The following is a 20,000-nucleotide window of genomic DNA, read 5'->3' as shown; positions in this document are numbered from 1 at the left end:
ACACGACAATCAGTCAGTGTATAAGGTACCCGGTACTACCAAAGTGTGCATCTTTACTGACCTTCGCCGAGGCAGTGGTATGTGTATCCCTTTGAAAGAGTTGCTTTCGCTCAACTCTACCAAGTGTGCTACACCATCTTGTGGTTGTAGCGTGCGCGTCAGCATGTGATGCCGACGATGCGTTTGGCAACCTCACTCCCGGACTTGTTTGATCGGTAATGATCCTTCCGCAGGTTCACCTACGGAAACCTTGTTACGACTTTTACTTCCTCTAAATCATCAAGTTCGGTCAACTTCGGCCGTGCCAACTGCAGCTCACGAAGGAACCGCGGAAGGTATGCCTCCAGAGACCTCACTAAATAATCCATCGGTAGTAGCGACGGGCGGTGTGTACAAAGGGCAGGGACGTAATCAGCGCTAGCTAATGACTAGCACTTACTAGAAATTCCAGGTTCATGGGGACCGTTGCAGTCCCCAATCCCAACTAAATGAGCATTTGGGTGATTTCCCGTTCCTCTCGGAATGGGGGCGCCTATTGGCGAGAACACGCTGCTGCCCACATTGTAGCACGCGTGCAGCCCAGAACATCTAAGGGCATCACGGACCTGTTATCGCTCACTCTCACCTTGCTAAACACAAGTTGTCCCGCTAAGCAGGGCAAACTAGTGCGACGACCGCCCGCGAAGGCGCCGCCGCCCCGTAACGTCAGGTGCGCCCGGAGGCACACTGCTGACAGCGTTCTAGTTAGCTTGTTTGAGTCGCGTTCGTTATCGGAATTAACCAGACAAATCATTCCACGAACTAAGAACGGCCATGCACCACTACCCTTAAATTTGAGAAAGAGCTCTTAATCTGTCTTACCTCGATAAGTTCGGACCTGGTAAGTTTTCCCGTGTTGAGTCAAATTAAGCCGCAAGCTCCACTTCTTTTTTTTTTTTTTTAAATTGCATTCGTTTATTCATTTAAATTTATAAATGTTTTGCCGCGTTACTTATTTATAAACAATAAACGATACAGAAACACGCATGAACAATTATAAAACGAATAAACCTCTCCATTGCCGGCGGCCTTCCCGACGGAGGCGTAGCCACCGGCTGCAATGGCGTCCCTGACTACATTTAGTAAGGGCACGCGCCCCGCCTAGCTATTCGTAAACGCAACATTAAAAAAATGAAGGACTTACATTTACACACCTAACATTAACGAAGCGGGCGTGCCCGCGGTTCGTCGAGTCTCCATTTTTCCTAATACTAACGATGAGTATGTACGCACACACACACGCACACACATAAGTACGCAGACACTTTGACGCTTACGGAGGGACAGAACAGACATCCGCACAAACGTAAACGAAAAAGACGGGCCTAGCTCTCACAGTGCACGCGCACGCTCTCTCTCCTACTGCCGGTCGGGTACGAACATCCGCACAAAGCGGACGACGCAAAATGCAGAACGTACCCGAACCGAGCGCACGCGCGCTCTCTCTCGCCCGACTGTGCTAGAACGAACGACCGCACAAAGCGGAGACGGCAAAATGCCGATCTCGCCCGGTCGTGTTTTCGCACGCTCGCTGACTGGCCGATCGTTTCGGCCGTAACCGCTCCCACTCAACGCGTAGACGTGTTGGTGGTCGCGATGGCGGCTTCTACGTCGGCCGACATTAAGCCGCGATGGCGATCCTGTCGCTCGTGGCGGCGTTGGCGTTCTCGCGCGCGCCTGTTGGCCCGTCGTCGGGTTAGCTCCTCCTCCGTCGGCGGTGCTCTGCTTCGGCGAGTTCGGCCCGAACGCAATGGCGGCAATGTACCCGCGCGTAATTGGGCGCGGTTTTCCCGCTGCCGTTGGTTCCGCCTTAGCCGACGACGAAGTAACACTTCGGCCGATGGCGGAACTCGTTCGGGCCGAACTGGGCGTTGACTCTCCTGCTGCTGATTGGACGGGTGCTGTTGTTGGTCCATGTCCATCTCCCCGATGGCGGATGTCTGCCGTTGCCGGCGTCTTCGCCGTTGGCCAGCGTTTCTGGCTTCACGGCGGACCTGTTGCCGAACGCGTTCCGCCAGCTCATTGGCGGAAACGATCCCGCCAGCGATGGCCGCGTTTTCGGCAACCTGCTGCTCCAGCCACCTTTGTTGTAGGAAGCTGCAGATCCGCCGTGCTGCCGTGGCCGTTCGCTGCCAAGCCTCCGGGCTCGACAGCAGAAAACGCTCCAGCTCATCGGGGGAAATGACGACGCCGTCCGCGTCCGTCAGGAACTGCACTCTTATGTCGGCGAACCTCGGACAGTGGAACACCACGTGCTCTGCCGACTCCACGGTGTTGTCGGCGCAGAAGGGGCAGGTCGGGGCAGAGGTGAAACCCATAGCATGTAGGTACTCCCGGAAGAAGCCATGTCCGGAGAGTACCTGGCTAAGGAAGAAATCAACCTCGCCGTGCTTCCTACCTACCCAGCCGGCAATATCCGGCAGCACGCGGTGAGCCCATCGTAGGAACCTGCTCGCGGTCGGATGAGCGGCATCCTGGTCCCACGATGTCTGCCACTGTCTTATGGTTGCCGAGTGCTCCAGCCGCTTGATGACCTCCTTGTCTATCAGCACCCGCCTCTGCAACGCCCGTTGATGCCTGGTATAGCACCGCGCGATCTCGTCCACCTGCAGGTGTAGCGGGACCAGTCCAGCCAGCACTACCGCCGTGTCGTAGCCGACGGTACGGAAGGTCCTGGCGACACCTTTCGCCAAAGGTCGCTGCAGCTGCTCCAGTTTCCGCCTGCACCACTGGAACTTCACCGCCTCCGCCCAGATGGGTGCCGCGTATCGCACAACCGAGTCCGCCACTGCTGCCAGCAGCCGACGTTTAGCCATCCTCGGTCCGGCGTGGTTGGACATCACGCCGGTGGCCAGCTTCACCACACGGAGTGCCTTTGCGGTGGCCTTCTCGACGTGTGGCTTCCACGAGAGGTGGTCGTGAAGCATGACCCCGAGGTAGCGTATCGCCGGCTTCGAGCGGACCTCGACGCCGTTGATCACTACGGGCACCGCTGGATGGCCCCGACGCAGACTGGAGATGAGGACGATCTCCGTCTTTTCCGGGGCCAGCTGCAACCGATGTTGCTCCATCCAGGCGGAAATCGCTGCCACAGCTTCCTCCGCTACACCTGCCGCCTCCTCCGGTGTACACCCCTTGGCGAGTACTGCCAGGTCGTCCGCAAAGCCGATGACGGATGCACCTTCCGGCAGCTGCACTCCGAACACGCCGTCGTACAGGATATTCCACAGGGTGGGGCCCAGAATGGACCCCTGCGGAACACCTGCCGTTACTCGGCGTGTTACCGGACCGGAGCTGGTATCATACGTCAGCTCACGGTCGGAGAAGTACTCCTGCAGGATGCTGCGCAGTCCTGAGGGCACTCCTTTGGTCTGCAGCGCCAGTGCTATGGCCTGCCAGTCTGCGGAATTGAAGGCGTTACGGACGTCCAGAGCAACGACAAGCAGGCAGCGCTTGTCGCGTCTATTCGTTCGCCCGAAACTCATCGCAGATCTGGCAGCCTCCATCACCAGCCCAACCGCCTGAAGTGTCGACCGACCACGCCGAAAGCCGAACTGGTATTCGGAGAGGAGCGGCTCCGTCGGCATCTCGATGTGGTCGTTCAGGCGGTTCAGCAGTACTCGCTCGTACACCTTGCCGGGCGTGTCCAGCAACATCACCGGTCTCACCGATGACGGCTCGCCCGGGGGTTTTCCCGGTTTGGGAAGCAGCACCAGCTTCGCCTTCCTCCATTGCCGCGGGAAGCGGCCAGCATCCATCTGCTCCTGGAGGAGCCTCGCGAACGTCGTCGGATGCGCCCGGATGGCAGCCGAAAGGGCAGCGTTCGGCAGTCCATCCAGACCGGGCGCCTTCCGAGGGTTCAGGCCAGCTGCGATGTCGAGCAACTCCTGCTCCGTCACTGGCCTGATGTCGACGCCGTCCGATTCGATGGTAGGCCAGGCAACAGGGGGGTGGTTCGGGCACAGCGCGTCCACAATGCGCTGCAGAACGGCCGGATCGCGTTCTTGTGCGACGCGGCTCCCTCCGAGCCGTCGCAGGAGCTCCCCCTGCCACCTACCCGTCTCATCATCCTCCAGGTGTTGCAGAAACTCATTGTAACGGTCCCGCTTGCTAGCCCGGATCTCAGCTGTCAGCAGCTGGCGGGCCTCCTGGTGCCGTGCAGAAGCTGTTCTGCGGGCTGCCGTGTCGCTAGTCGGTACCCTGCTGTACCGTTCCCAAGCCAGGCGGCAGTTCTCCCGTAGCCGGCCGATTTCTGGTGTCCACCAGTACGCCGGACGTCCTGTGTGGCCGACTGACGGGGAAACCTCCGCCATGATCTCGCTGCACGCCCGGCTCAGGGTTCGGGTCAGGCCCTCAGGGTCCGTGGCCTCCTCCACGAAGTTGGCTGCCCGCAACGCGATGTCGAACAGCTCCCGGCTAAACTCCTTTGCCCGCCAGCGTCTGCCCGCTGCTCTCACTGCTGGTGCTGCTTCTGCTCCCGTAGAGTTGCGGCTCGTTGCCGCCGGCCTTTCCCCCACCTCGAAGCGGATGTACCGGTGGTCGCTGAATGAGTAAGTTCCCAGCATCCTCCATTGCCTGTCGGGGTCCCCGACGAGGTCCTGCCTGCTGATGGAAGTACTGGCGAAGGCGACGTCCACAATGCTCGGGCGAGCGACGCCGTTCCCGAGGAAGGTGGCTTCCCTCCCCAGGTTCAGGACGTCGAGCCCGAGACCCTCCGCCAGCTGTAGCAGTTCCTCACCCTTCGCGTTGGTCCTGCTGCTGCCCCAGGCGCTATGCCAGGCGTTGAAGTCGCCGGCAAGCAACACTCGGGGGCGTCCTGAGGCGAGCACCTCAATGCGTTGCAGCATCTCAACAAACTGGGGAACCCCGATGCTTGGCGACGCGTAACACGCTATGATCGTGACGCCTGCCACGTCCGCCGCCACGATGCCGGGAAAACTCGAGCTCCAGATCCGCTGAACCGGGTGGGAGTATCCGCTCGCGACAATGGCCACCAGCCTGTCGCGGTCCACCACCCAGTTTGCGTTCCCGTCCGGAACCGAACTCAGCTCGCACACCACCATAACGTCCACCCGCTCCGTCCGCATTGTGTGGAGAGCCAGGTCCTGCGCACTCCGACTCCTGTTGGTGTTAACCTGCAGGACCTGGAGGTGGCTCCCCACAGACATGCTTAGCGGCGGGGGGGAAGGTTAGCTCCCCTGCAGCCGTGCGCTGCAATTCGATGTGGTCCTCCACACCGAATGCAGCTAACCGCACTGCTGCAACTGGCCGCCCGATGGCCAGGAGCTCCGCATCTGATGCAGCAGTTGCTGCGATCGGGCCCGACGCAGTCCGCTGCCATGTGGCCCCTTTCCAGGCACCGGAAGCAACGGCGCTTTGCCGCCTCCAGCCTGGGGGCCTCCTCCAGCCGACACGAGGAGTAGTCTATAATAAGGCGATCTTTTTGGAGCAGGGCTTCCGCTTCCACTCGCGGTAGCCGCACGCGGGCCCGCTTTGTGGCATCTGCCCGCTCCCAGATGCGAAGCGAGGCCACCGCTGGCTCCTTGGCGAGTGCCGCCTTCAACGCCTCCCTGATCGTCTCCTCCTCCGTGAGGTTGTCGACGTTTTTCAACACAACCTCCGCCATCTCCGTCAGGACCCTGGCGGATCCCAGCTCTCCCAGCGTGGACTGAATGCGGCTGCACAGCGCCGCCGAGTCCATGTCCCGTGCCAGCTCCATCCGAAGGTTCCCCTTCGGTGTCCGCTTGCCGATACGGATGCAGTGCTGGACATCCTCCAGGGCCGGGCTCGTCCGGATGGGTCGGTACATCTCGGCGAAGGAGACCCCCGGTGCTGGGACCACCAGAATGGCGTCTGGTCGTCGCCTTTTCGTCCGCCGGTTTGCCTGTGCGGGGCGTTGGCTCTTGGTTGCTGGTTGCGGCCGCTGCCGCTGCTGAGGTGCAGCTGAAGGCTGGGCCTTTTGCCGCTTCCCCACAACCTGCCAACCACCTACCAGGGCGTCACGGTAGGATTGCTGCTGCTGCCGCCTGGTTTCCGGTGCCGGAAAGTCGTACGGCTGTTGCAGGGGCTGGGACCGCTGCCCGTGCCCGCTCCTCGCCCTCATCTGCTTCTCTTCCTCCTGGATCTCTCGGCGCAGCTGCTCCTGCAGTTCCAGCATGCGATGCTGGGCAGGACCCTGCGACTGGCGTGCCTCGGCTCTCTCCCTCTGCTGAGAGCGCCTGAGTGTCCTTTTGCTGGGCTGCAACTTGGAAGAGGCTTGGTTTCCCAAGCGCACGCCAGTCGCTGAATTCTCCAGCTGCACAACGGTTCGCACCCCCGTTCGATATATATCGAGCTCCGCACGGAGCCTCGAATTCTCCTCCTGGCTCTTTCGGTAAAGAGCGGTAAGCTCCTCGAGCTTCTCCAACACCCGCTCGTACTGCCGCGCATGTCTGTCCGACACTTCTGCCGTCGGGAAGCTGGTCGGCTCCGATGCGGCTGGTGCCAGCATCTCAGGAGACATAGATCTCCTCGGCGACGGCGTCGGGGCGGGGGCGGTACGCTTCCGCGCTCCCTCGTCCGGCTCTTCCAACGGTGTTCTCGGGGCTGGCTTGGGTGCCCCCTGAGAGCTCCGTAGTGACGACATCGTCCCTGGCGACAACTCCAGGGGTGTCACCACTACGCGCGGAGAAAGTCTCCTTTTCTTTGGCTTGATGATTTCGGGAACCACCTCCACCGAATCATCGCTTTCTTCTCCCGACATTATGCTGCTGCACGGTTCGTCGCTTTGTCCAGCGTTAAAGTCACTGGACACGTGCGCCTGGCCGGTATGCAGCCCGCATTTGATTATAGCACGCTTGTTTGTGCGGAGCTTTTGGTTTGTGTCTCCGGAGAAACTTCCGCTAGTGCCCCATAGAGGGCGCTGGTGGCACTAGGGGGGAATTCTCCCAGGACAACAACCGGGATGACCGATGGTGTGCCCACTGTCCAGATGTCAAACCACGGCACGTCACCCTACGCACGCACTCACTGACACAGCCAAGCCCTTACGTGCTAAGTTCACGTGCCCTTAGCACGTGGTATCTGCTTGCTGGTCAACGCACTTTTCCGCACTGTTTTTCACTGAATGTTTCTTCCCTCGTTGGGGGTAATGTTTTATCACTGTTCCGCTCCTGTCCGTAACAAAATACGCTGCACAGCGGCTGCGGGCTCCCCTTCAACCGCACCGAAAAGGAGCGCTACGCTCGCACGCACTAACGGAACCACACACGCACCCTTCGTGGCCACACGCACCGGTGCACGACGCAATGTTTGTGTGCCAAAATCGACGTTTTTCCACTGTTTTTCACCAAAACTTCGCGGTGTTTGCGCAAAATATGTATTCACACGCGTTTCTTACAATTTTGCTTCACCACTTATTAAGTTTTTATCCGGAAAATCACTATATCACAAGGAGCTCACGGAAAGCGTCCGCTTGCTTCCTTTGACAGCTCGCCTCTGCAAGCTCCACTTCTTGTGGTGCCCTTCCGTCAATTCCTTTAAGTTTCAACTTTGCAACCATACTTCCCCCGGAACCCGATTTTGGTTTCCCGGAAGCTACTGAGAGCACCGAATGTAGTAGCGTCTCCCAATTGCTGATTGGCATCGTTTACGGTTAGAACTAGGGCGGTATCTAATCGCCTTCGATCCTCTAACTTTCGTTCTTGATTAATGAAAGCATCCATGGCAAACGCTTTCGCTTCAGTTGGTCCTACGACGGTCTACGAATTTCACCTCTCGCGCCGTAATACCAATGCCCCCAACTACTTCTGTTAATCATTACCTCTGGGTCTATACAAAACCAACCAAAAGACTCAGACCGAGGTCATGTTCCATTATTCCATGCAAGATTATTCTCGGCCAACGCCAACCCTGGGCGGGTGTGGACGCTTTTGTACTAGCCTGCTTGAAGCACTCTAATTTGTTCAAGGTAAATGGGAGCTGCCCGGGCACCACGCACCGGCTCGGGACGTGCCCGACCGATCACGAGGTTGACGCCCAGGCACACCATTGTGAGTCGCAGCCGCGAGCTCGCGCACGAACGTATCCGGCGTGTGCCGGGCGCCCGCGGCGGTCGCGTGTCTGGACGGGGAATCAACTTCGAACGTTTTAACCGCAACAACTTTAATATACGCTAGTGGAGCTGGAATTACCGCGGCTGCTGGCACCAGACTTGCCCTCCACTTGATCCTTATTGAAGGATTTATGCTCAATTCATTCCAATTATGGACCATCGTTAGAGAGGTCCATATTGTTATTTCTCGTCACTACCTCCCCGTGCCGGGATTGGGTAATTTACGCGCCTGCTGCCTTCCTTGGATGTGGTAGCCATTTCTCAGGCTCCCTCTCCGGAATCGAACCCTGATTCTCCGTTACCCGTCGCAACCATGGTAGTCCTCTACACTACCATCAATAGTTGATAGGGCAGACATTTGCAAGATCTGTCGTCGGTCAAGCGACCATACGATCGGCATCCTTATCCAGACTTCAACTGAAGCCGCCCGGAGGCGATTGGTTTTACTAATAAGTGCACCAGTTCCACCGCCCGCAAGCGGACAGCGGTCCCGGCATGTTGCATGTATTAGCTCTGGCTTTTCCACAGTTATCCAAGTAACTGATGGGTGGATGATCTTGTGAATTATGGCTGTTGTACTGAGCCTTATGCGGTTTCACATTCATTTATGTTTGTACTTAGACATGCATGGCTTAACCTTTGAGACAAGCGTATATTACTGGTAGGATCAACCAGAATTCGTCTTCGTCAATTGCTTGTTCGATATTTTTTGTCTACCAGGGCACCAGCAGACTCTCTTTCTACGTTCATCAGGTGACACAATCTTTGTTGTGAACACTCTTGTTGACCTGCGGCAGTACACCGACTCCACAGCGCCAATAACCACACGAGCAAAGGTTGTTAAGGAGGATGTCAGATTATCGATGTACATCGTACACCAACATTTGACGTACCGAGGCATTACACCCCGCACGCCCCCAACAGGACCTATCAAGGCTCGCATACGACCTGCGACTTACTGCGGCTCCCTGAAGGTCCCCGTAAGACAACCATCACCATTTAAGGTGTAGTTGACTTGTCAGGGCACGGTGGTCCCCACAAGTACCCGATTATTCGGAGATATCGTCCTACGAGTTTTTGTTACCCTTGGGTTTCCCGCAGGTCCCCGTAGGACAACCATCACCATTTAAGGTGTAGTTGACTTGTCAGGGTACGGTGGTCCCCACAAGTCCCCGATTATTCGGAGATATTGTCCTACGAGTTTTTGTGACCCTTGGGTTCCCCGCAGGTCCCCGTAGGACAACCATCACCATTTAAGGTGTAGTTGACTTGTCAGGGCACGGTAGTCCCCACAAGTCCCCGATTATTCGTGGATATCGTCCTACGAGTTTTTGTGACCCTTGGGTTCCCGAACTTTGCTACGATGGTTCTGCCTCCAGAGGAGACTTATGAACACTTCGTATCATTTCTTACACCGAACCATGGGATCGCGAGATTGCTCCCGGATCCCTAATCACCTTACATTTTCGTTTCGTTTCCGTACACTACGATGAGCTAATTCAATTTGTTTGTTCGTCTGGCGAACGTTTTATTGCGGAATTACCGCGGTACTTCCAGCCGGGTATGGCTGCCGTACGACCTACAGGATAGATCATCGAACCACTTTTCGTGCATATTGTCCGTCGAGGGTATCACCTCGATACCCCCAACAGACCTTTGGACACTTCCTCACTACTCCTTGGAGCAGCAATCAGGGAACCATATAGTAGGAACAGCCGAATATGGAACTCTTTTCGTACTTTGGACACCTCCTATAACTTGTATGGCGACTTCGGGGACCTTCATTTCGTTCTCAGTTGGTACCCCTATTTCGGTCTTTGGACACCTCGTCTTACCCGTATAACTCACTTTAGGTCCACTTATTTGCCTGATATCTCATCGTGAACCCGTTTTTCGTACACCGTACACACCTAGGAACACCACATATGCGTTTCCCTTTCGATCGTGAAGTTTTCAAATTTTTCGATTTTTGGTCCTAGAAATTCATGAACGGTGGGAGACCAAAATTTTTCATAAAAAAAAAATTTTCACCGTTTGACCATAAAAACCTTCTTTTCGTACATACCCCATCATTTCTTCACGTTTTAGGCCATTTCTGAAATTTTCGCTTCAATAGTGTGTCCCCTATAATACAAAATGAACATTTTGCATCTCCCACAAGTGGCCATTTTTTTCCGCCACTGAAGAACACGACCTCGGGAACTCGGACCTAGGACGTGGCCATGTAAGTCATAGGCCACCCCAACTTTTGCAAAATACTGTTTCTTTTCACTTTTCATGATCTAAGGCGCGTTCCGACGGCGTTTTGAACAAATTTATGAGAAAAAAAATTTTGACCCTCGGACCAAAATTTTTTCGTTCGGGGCCCCATGGCCTATGGCCAGTATGGGAACTCGGGATGCCGATATGACAAAATTTGTCAAAAAATCACTAAAAAGCCATGGCCCATTATTTAGAGCTTGTTGAGACCTTTCTAAAACACCTTGGTTGACCCCTGTCCGATAAGTAGTTTTCGAGATATTCGAGAAAATGTGATTTTTTGGGACTTAGAAAATTTTTGACCCGTACCCTAAAAAAAAGTGATTTTTTCATAGGACAATTTTTTCTTCGCAAATACTGTTTGGTTTCACTTTTCATTATTAGAAACGCGTTCCGAAGCCATTTTCATCAAAATCTCGTGAAAAAAAAATTTCACCCCCGGACCAAAAGTTGGCCGTTCGGTGCCCTATGGCCTATGGCCAGTATGGAAACCAAGGATGCCGATATGCGAAAAAGTGTCAAAAAATCACTTGAAAGTCGCTATGGCTCATTAAATAGAGCTAGTAAAGACCTTTCTAAAACACCTTGGTTGACCCCTGTCCGATAAGTAGTTTTCGAGATATTCGAGAATATGTGATTTTTTGGGACTTAGAAAATTTTTGACCCGTACCCTAAGAAAAAGTGATTTTTTCATAGGACAATTTTTTCTTCGCAAATACTGTTTGGTTTCACTTTTCATTATTAGAAACGCGTTCCGAAGCCATTTTCATCAAAATCTCGTGAAAAAAAAATTTCACCCCCGGACCAAAAGTTGGCCGTTCGGTGGCCTATGGCCTATGGCCAGTATGGGAGCCAAGGATGCCGATATGCGAAAAAGTGTCAAAAAATCACTTGAAAGTCGCTATGGCTCATTAAATAGAGCTTGTAAAGACCTTTCTAAAACACCTTGGTTGACCCCTGTCCGATAAGTAGTTTTCGAGATATTCGAGAATATGTGATTTTTTGGGACTTAGAAAATTTTTGACCCGTACCCTAAAAAAAGTGATTTTTTCATAGGACAATTTTTTCTTCGCAAATACTGTTTGGTTTCACTTTTCATTATTAGAAACGCGTTCCGAAGCCATTTTCATCAAAATCTCGTGAAAAAAAAATTTCACCCCCGGACCAAAAGTTGGCCGTTCGGTGCCCTATGGCCTATGGCCAGTATGGAAACCAAGGATGCCGATATGCGAAAAAGTGTCAAAAAATCACTTGAAAGTCGCTATGGCTCATTAAATAGAGCTAGTAAAGACCTTTCTAAAACACCTTGGTTGACCCCTGTCCGATAAGTAGTTTTCGAGATATTCGAGAATATGTGATTTTTTGGGACTTAGAAAATTTTTGACCCGTACCCTAAGAAAAAGTGATTTTTTCATAGGACAATTTTTTCTTCGCAAATACTGTTTGGTTTCACTTTTCATTATTAGAAACGCGTTCCGAAGCCATTTTCATCAAAATCTCGTGAAAAAAAAATTTCACCCCCGGACCAAAAGTTGGCCGTTCGGTGGCCTATGGCCTATGGCCAGTATGGGAGCCAAGGATGCCGATATGCGAAAAAGTGTCAAAAAATCACTTGAAAGTCGCTATGGCTCATTAAATAGAGCTTGTAAAGACCTTTCTAAAACACCTTGGTTGACCCCTGTCCGATAAGTAGTTTTCGAGATATTCGAGAATATGTGATTTTTTGGGACTTAGAAAATTTTCGACCATGACATATATGAAAAGTGATTTTTTCATAGGACCAAAAAGTTTGTCCAAATAGGGTTTTGGTTCACTTTTTATGGTCAGATAAGTGATCCGATGCTATTTTCATGATCATTAGAGGGATTTCACGCTGTGACCAAAAATTTTCATACTTCATACTTGTCCCCGTGCCGTATATGGGAGGACCGGGGGAACATGTGTTTGTAAGTCGTGATGTTCAGTGACGGATTTCTGGGACTTAGAAAAAAAATGTGCTCTCAGGCACATTATATGTTCCATACACACATTATTTTCATTCTTCATACTTGTCCCCGTGCCGTATATGGGAGGACCGGGGGAACATGTCTTCGTAAGTCGTGATGTTCAGTGACGGATTTCTGGGACTTAGAAAAAAAATGTGCTCTCAGGCACATTATATGTTCCATACACACATTATTTTCATTCTTCATACTTGTCCCCGTGCCGTATATGGGAGGACCGGGGGAACATGTCTTCGTAAGTCGTGATGTTCAGTGACGGATTTCTGGGACTTAGAAAAATAAATGTACCCTTAGGCACATTATTTGTATCAATAATTGTATCCCCAGCCTTTCATGGGGAACTTTTCCGTATTCCCGGACTTGTACATTTTTCGGGTTCCACCTCCCGATAATGTATCTCTACTGTGCATTACGTACCTTATAACGCACGGCACCCATAGGGTGACTCCACTTAACCATCTTTCGATAATGCCCGTGTTGCAGATATAATCCCAACACCTACCAGGCTTTATATGTACATCGAACGTTACATACGATGCACCCCGTATTCCCGGACTTGTACATTTTTCGGGTTCCACCTCCCGACAATGTATCTCTACTGTGCATTACGTACCTGATAACGCACGGCACCCATTGGGTGACTCCACTTAACCATCTTTCGATAATGCCCGTGTTGCAGATATAATCCCAACACCTACCAGGCTTTATATGTACATCGAACGTTACATACGATGCACCCCGTATTCCCGGACTTGTACATTTTTCGGGTTCCACCTCCCGACAATGTATCTCTACTGTGCATTACGTACCTGATAACGCACGGCACCCATTGGGTGACTCCACTTAACCATCTTTCGATAATGCCCGTGTTGCAGATATAATCCCAACACCTACCAGGCTTTATATGTACATCGAACGTTACATACGATGCACCCCGTATTCCCGGACTTGTACATTTTTCGGGTTCCACCTCCCGACAATGTATCTCTACTGTGCATTACGTACCTGATAACGCACGGCACCCATTGGGTGACTCCACTTAACCATCTTTCGATAATGCCTGTGTTGCAGATATAATCCCAACACCTACCAGGCTTTATATGTACATCGAACGTTACATACGATGCACCCCGTATTCCCGGACTTGTACATTTTTCGGGTTCCACCTCCCGATAATGTATCTCTACTGTGCATTACGTACCTTATAACGCACGGCACCCATTGGGTGACTCCACTTAACCATCTTTCGATAATGCCCGTGTTGCAGATATAATCCCAACACCTACCAGGCTTTATATGTACATCGAACGTTACATACGATGCACCCCGTATTCCCGGACTTGTACATTTTTCGGGTTCCACCTCCCGACAATGTATCTCTACTGTGCATTACGTACCTGATAACGCACGGCACCCATTGGGTGACTCCACTTAACCATCTTTCGATAATGCCTGTGTTGCAGATATAATCCCAACACCTACCAGGCTTTATATGTACATCGAACGTTACATACGATGCACCCCGTATTCCCGGACTTGTACATTTTCTTGTACATACTACCGGGCCAGGACGTGCCTTGCGTCCACCATAACACCACCAGGCGTAGGTCGCCTGAGAGGATCGATGCGAACGCATCTCTACAACTTGAAACTCCTAGCCTGAAGTCCCGTCGTTTGCGGGCGGTCGGTGGGCATCGAAACTAGTCAAGTCCACGGTCGGCGAGGTCGGCGGCCACCGGCGTTCCCTATGGTCAGGTACTAACACGTGCAGTGCGACCCCGCGCGATGCGGCCCAGTCTATGAAGCGGGGATGAGGCGCCAGGCTGCAGAGGCAGTTCCAGCGGATCTCGGAGGGTTGTTAGGCCCGCTAGCTTCCGATTGCCCATTAGGTTTTGAAGCGCTATCAGCTCGGATTGGTTACGACCTTAGAGGCGTTCAGGCATAATCCAGCGGACGTAGCGTCATACCAAAGTCCGGTCGAACTAGTATTGAGCCAGTGGTCCGTACCTGTGGTTCCTCTCGTACTGCACAGGAGTTCCGTTACGATAGCACGTATTAGCACACACCAGTAGGGTAAAACTAACCTGTCTCACGACGGTCTAAACCCAGCTCACGTTCCCTTGAAAGGGTGAACAATCCTACGCTTGGGGAATTTTGCTTCACAATGATAGGAAGAGCCGACATCGAAGGATCAAAAAGTCACGTAGCTATGAACGCTTGGCGACCACAAGCCAGTTATCCCTGTAGTGGTGATCGAGCAGCCGAACCGAACAGACGTGTTTGTATGGTGCTCCGTGAAAAAAGTTTTTTCGAGGAAAATCGGTGAAAAGTTAAGTTAGGACAGTGATTCCACGTGTGCGGCCCCCGATCTTGGTCCTACGCCTCCCAGCCGAATTTTTCCGGAAAATTCGGAAAATTGAGGGAGTTTTTCGTGAGATCGTTTTTCTGGAATAACTTAGTGAATTCTTCACGGATTGTTGAAAGTGATAGTGCAAAAGAAGCGCGCCGTCAGGGCGCATCTTTTGATGCCCTCAAAGTGCCGGAAATGATGGAGTACCGGAAGTGGTGACGTGGCAAAGTTTGCAAATTGAACAGTGAATAACTCAGCCAGCTTAGGACCTACGTGGAAGCTGCGATATATTGATTTGTACGTCTTAGTGAAAAGAACGTTTTGTGAAAGTTTGGTGTCGATCGCATAAAAACTGAGTGAGATACAGGGGGACAAAGTTTTGTTCAAAAAAAGGACGCCGTTTTTCGCCTTCTCAAAATGGCGGCTTTTTGCCCCCCCTGACGCGAAAAACCGTTAACGGCCGTTTGATTCCGGTTCTGGAAGTTGAGATCCGGACGGAACATCCCCCTTGCGGAGCACCCGGTGTTCGGACGGGTTGTGTCCGCCCTGGTTTCCTGGAGTTCCCGGCGGGCCCTCTGGCCGATTCTTGGCGTCCCGGGTGGCCAGTCCACCGATCCGGGCGTGCGACCCCTCCATCGACGCGTCTCGAGGAGGAGAATCCGGTAGTGGCAACCCCGCCCCCCCACCACCCCCCACCAGCCACCCAGAGCGGAAAAACCACCCCCGGTGACGGTTTTCCCGAGTTTTCCCGGGGAAGGAGGGGAGATAGCGGTTCCGGTTCTTCGAGGGAGTTGTCCGGGCGAGTGCCCCCCACCCACCAAGCGGGAAAATCCAGCAGGTTTCCACCACCAGGCGGCGCCACAGCCGGAAAAGCGTGTTGCTGAAGAGTTTTCCGGGCCTACCGGGAAAACGGTGCGTCTCCCGATAGGGGTTTGTTTGGGGAGGGGTGTCCGATTTCAACGGAGAATACCCTCCCGCAAGGGTTTTCCCCCACCCCCCCTGGAAAATAGTGTTTTTCCGGGCACCCACCGTTTCCCAACCATTCACCGGACCCCATCAAGTGGGGTATCAAACGACGCGGCTTGCAGAGACGAAGCCATCGAACCCATTTCCGACCCCCTACCACCACCCATTACCCCCCTAGAGCGGAAAAACCTCGTTTTTTACGGTTTTCCGCGAATTTCCCGAGGAAGGAGGGGATTTAGAGCGTGGAGACATACAGCAAGGTGGTGCGCATTAACATCGCGCACAAAACCGTCTTTGGACCGGAAGTGATCGGACGCCATTTGGGGGAGTTACGCCTGGAAAAGCGTTTTTGGGGTTTCCCCAATTTTCCGGCCCCACCCCCGCATCCGACCCCTCCATCGACGCGGCGTGAAGAGAGGACAACGGAAAACAACATCTTTCCTGTCTACCTCCCACCACCACCCCCGCAGAGCGGAAAAACCCCGTTTTTAACGCTTTTCCGCCATTTTCCCGGGGAAGCAGGAGAGTTAGAGCGTCAGTTTCTTCGGCAAGGTTGTGCGCAGCAACAACGCGCACAAAAACGTCGTGGGACCGGAGGCGATCGGACTTCATTTGGGGGAGTTACGCCCGGAAAAGCGTCTTTTGGGTCTTCCAAATTTTCCGGCTGCACCCCAGCATCCGACCCCTCCATCGACGCGGCGTGAGAAGACATCACTAAACACAGCACCGTACCTGCCTACCACCCACCACCACCCCCCCAGAGCGGAAAAACCCGTTCTTCACGGTTTTCGCGAGAACTTGTCAAAGGGATTTTAACGACGGACGGTCATTCCCTCTGGCACAGAATGGAGGGGCGAGTGCTGCGCTCCGGAGTGCGGTCGCTGTTAGCTCCCGGGAAGCGGTCGGACACCCCTTCCCCCTCTCCGGTGACACCACGGTCGGTCGGATCAGCGGAAGCTGTTGAAACATCGGAAGAGGAGGATGATGGTGAATTCTCCGATGCCTCCACCCTGGAGCAGACGGTGGTGGCGTCGCAGGAAGTAGAAGGGGAGACATCCACATCTGTGGTGATCCCTGACGGCGGAGAAGCGTCTGCGCAGGAGTTTCAGCACAAGATGCTGGAGACCCTCGCCAAGCAAGTGGAGACGCTTACTGAGGAGCTGCGACTCAGCCGGGAGCGCGAGGTTGCTCTAAAGTGCATGCTGGAAGCAGTTCAGGAAGGAATGCGTTCGTTGACGGCACTACATTCCTCGGCACAGTCTGGTGGCCAGGGCAGTGCCAGAACGAAACGCAGCCGGCAACAACGCAACCGAGCGAAGAAGGCTTCGCAGCAACAGCAGCAGCAGCAGAAGCAGCAGCAGCAGCAGCAGCAGCAGCATCAGCATCAGCAGAAGCAGCAGCAGCAGCAGCAGCAGCAGCAGCAGCAGCAGCAGCAGAAGCAGCAGCAGCAGCAGCAGCAGCGTAGCCAGCCACAGCCGCAGCGACGGACGGTCGCAGTGTCGGCAATGGGCCAGCAGCAGCAGCAGCAGCAGCAGCAGCAGCAGCAGCAGCAGCAGCGTCAGCAGCAGCAACCGCTACATCAGCAGCAGTGGCCACAACTCCAGCCAATGCAGCAGCAGATGACCTGGGCAACGGTCTTGAACGGTCGTAATAGCCGAGCGCAACGCCCGACTCAGCAGCAGCAGCAACCGCATCAGGAGCTATACCGGCCACCTCAGATGCGCCAGCAGCAGCAGCAGAGCCAGCAGCAACAACATCAGCAGCATCGTGCCCAGTCCAAGGGGCGTCCTGCACGACCCGATCGCATCGCGGTGGTCCCCGGTCCGGACAAAACCTGGACGGAGATGTACGTGAAGCTGCGCTCATCACAGGAGCTGCAAGACGTCAGGGCTGATATTGGGATGGGGCGTCGGACCGCGCAAGGTCATCTCATCGTCCCATTACGCAAGAATGTGGACAGCGCTGAGCTGGCTCGCCGGATCCAGCTGGCACTCGGTGAGGATGGCGTGGTCCGTGTGGTGACGGAGATGGGAGAGCTTCTCGTCACCAACATTGACTCTCTGGCCGAGAAGAGTGATGTGGAGCTCGCCATCAAGGAGAAGCTGGGAGCAGAGCCGGGAATCGCGCGTGTCGAGCTCTGGGAGCTCCGTGATGGCACGAAGCGAGCTCGAGTGCGGCTCCCACTAGCAAAGGCACGGCTTCTCATCGGGCAGAAGCTGACACTGTGCCAATGCGTCAGCGGCATCCGCGAAGTGCCGAAGAAGCCACTCGACCGTCAGCGTTGCTTCCGTTGTCTTCTGATGGGGCATCTGGCACGAAACTGTCGTGCCTCGTCTGACCGGTCGGGTCTGTGTTTGCAGTGTGGCGAAGAGGGCCACCGCATTAGCCAGTGCACTTCGGCAGCTAAGTGCATTGTCTGCCAGGGGCCCCATCGTGTGGGCCACTCATCGTGCCGCCAGAACCAGCATTCGCGGGCGTAATGCGGGTAATGCAGGTCAACCTGGGTGGTGGACGCATCGCTCAGGATCTGGCCCTGCAAACAGCCCGCACGAAGCGGGTCGACGTGCTGCTGCTGTCAGAGGTGTATCGGCCTCCGGCGGGCAGCGGAAACTGGGCGGTGGATTCGTCGGGGAGAGCAGCTGTGGTGGCAACCGGCCACCTTCCGATCCAGCGGGTGTGGCGCTGTGCCATGCCCGGGTTGGCTGCTGCGCAGATTGGAGGGGTGGTGTTCATCAGCTGCTACGCCCCTCCGCGACTCAACACCGGCGAGTTCGAGCAACTTCTGGAGGCGGTGGAGTTGGAGGCCCAACCCCACCCTCGTATCGTCCTGGCAGGCGATTTCAACGCCTGGAATGAGGAGTGGGGTAGTCAACGCACCACCCGGCGCGGTGAAGAGCTGCTGGACACCATCAGGCAGCTCGGGCTTGTGGTTCTAAACCAAGGCTCGGTCCCGACGTTCGTGGGCAACGGAGTCGCCACTCCCAGTGTTGTGGATGTGTCTTTCGCTAGCACATCCATCGCTCGTCCGGACACTTGGGAGGTGGCAGCGAACACCGCTTCGTGCCACTACACAGCGTCGGACCACCGGTACATCTTTTTCACCGTGGGGCCTCCAACTCCTGACCAGCAGCAGCGACGACAACAGCAGCAACACCAGCAGCAGCAGCAGCAGCAGCATCAGCAGCAGCAGCAGCAGCAGCACCAGCAGCAGCATCGTCATTCGAACGGGAGGCAGCAGCGACATCAGCAGCAGCATCGTCAGCGGGGACAGGGGTCCTCTTCGTCATCCACCACTTATCGGCACGCTGGCCGTAGATGGAAGACGACGCAGTTTTCGGCCGAGGCATTCGTAGCCGCACTCCAGACGGCTGGTTTCCCGGAGCGAGCCGTCAGCCAGGAGGGGATGGTCGACGCCATGCTAGATGCATGCGACGACACGATGGAGCGCGTCACCATGTCGCATCGTGACCCCCATCGAGACCTTTTCTGGTGGACTCCGGAGATTTTACGTCTTCGGGAGGAGTGTGCGGCTGTGCATGAGCGAATGCTTCGAACCACCGACCTGCAGGAGCGCAGCATCATGGCTGCTCATCATCGGTCGGCGAGGAGAGCCGTGGAGAAGGCTGTCCGTGCCAGCAAGCGAGCGCAGCTCGACGAGCTGATTCAACAGGCGGAAACCAACGAGTTTGGGGCCGGCTATCGGGTGGTCATGTCTCGTCTTCGTGGCTGCTTCGTGCCACCTGAGACAGACCGTGTCGTGTTGGAGCGGATAGCTAACGATCTGTTCCCGACACATCCGCCTGTTGACTGGCCGGAAGCCGAATCGTCCAGCGAAGACACCGAGGAGCAGAGATCACCGCTAACCCCTGTTACCGTAGGCGAGCTGCTGTCCATCGTGGGATCGATGGCGAACCGGAAAGCGCCTGGACTGGACGGTATCCCCAATGCGGCGGTTAAGACGGCCATTAGGAAGTACCCGGAGGTCTTCGTCCGTTTGTACCAGGACTGCCTTGACCGGGGTGCGTTTCCAGCGCCTTGGAAGAGGCAACGATTGGTACTGCTGCCAAAGCCTGGCAAGCCTCCCGGGGAAAGCTCCTCCTACCGGCCGCTGTGCATGCTCGACGCACTCGGCAAGGTGTTGGAGCGCCTAATTCTTAACCGCCTCAACGAGTTCCTGGAGGAACCGGAAGCAGAACGGCTGTCGGACGGGCAGTACGGGTTCCGGCGAGGCAGATCAACCATCAGTGCGATCCAGCGCGTTGTCGAAGCGGGCAGGACGGCCATGTCCTTT

General features: G+C 54.7%; 1 protein-coding gene across 1 annotated transcript; it reads left to right on the top strand.

Annotated features, from left to right (window-relative positions):
- The first annotated feature begins 17,553 nt into the window (after positions 1 to 17,553).
- On the top strand, positions 17,554 to 18,189 carry LOC118515700. The gene has a single exon (XM_036062049.1). It carries the CDS (start codon positions 17,554 to 17,556, stop codon positions 18,187 to 18,189), a length of 636 nt encoding a protein of 211 aa, XP_035917942.1.
- The last annotated feature ends 1,811 nt before the right edge of the window (positions 18,190 to 20,000 follow it).

The sequence above is a fragment of the Anopheles stephensi genome, unplaced genomic scaffold, assembly GCF_013141755.1.
Source record: "Anopheles stephensi strain Indian unplaced genomic scaffold, UCI_ANSTEP_V1.0 ucontig18, whole genome shotgun sequence".
In the NCBI taxonomy this organism is placed as follows: Eukaryota; Metazoa; Arthropoda; class Insecta; order Diptera; family Culicidae; genus Anopheles; species Anopheles stephensi.
Note: the sequence above shows the minus strand (reverse complement) of the source record. Positions and strands in the feature narration are given on the sequence as shown.

Coding starts and splice junctions, on each gene's coding strand:
- LOC118515700 (XM_036062049.1), top strand. CDS start 17,554: ATGTACGTGAAGCTGCGCTCATCACAGGAGCTGCAAGACGTCAGGGCT.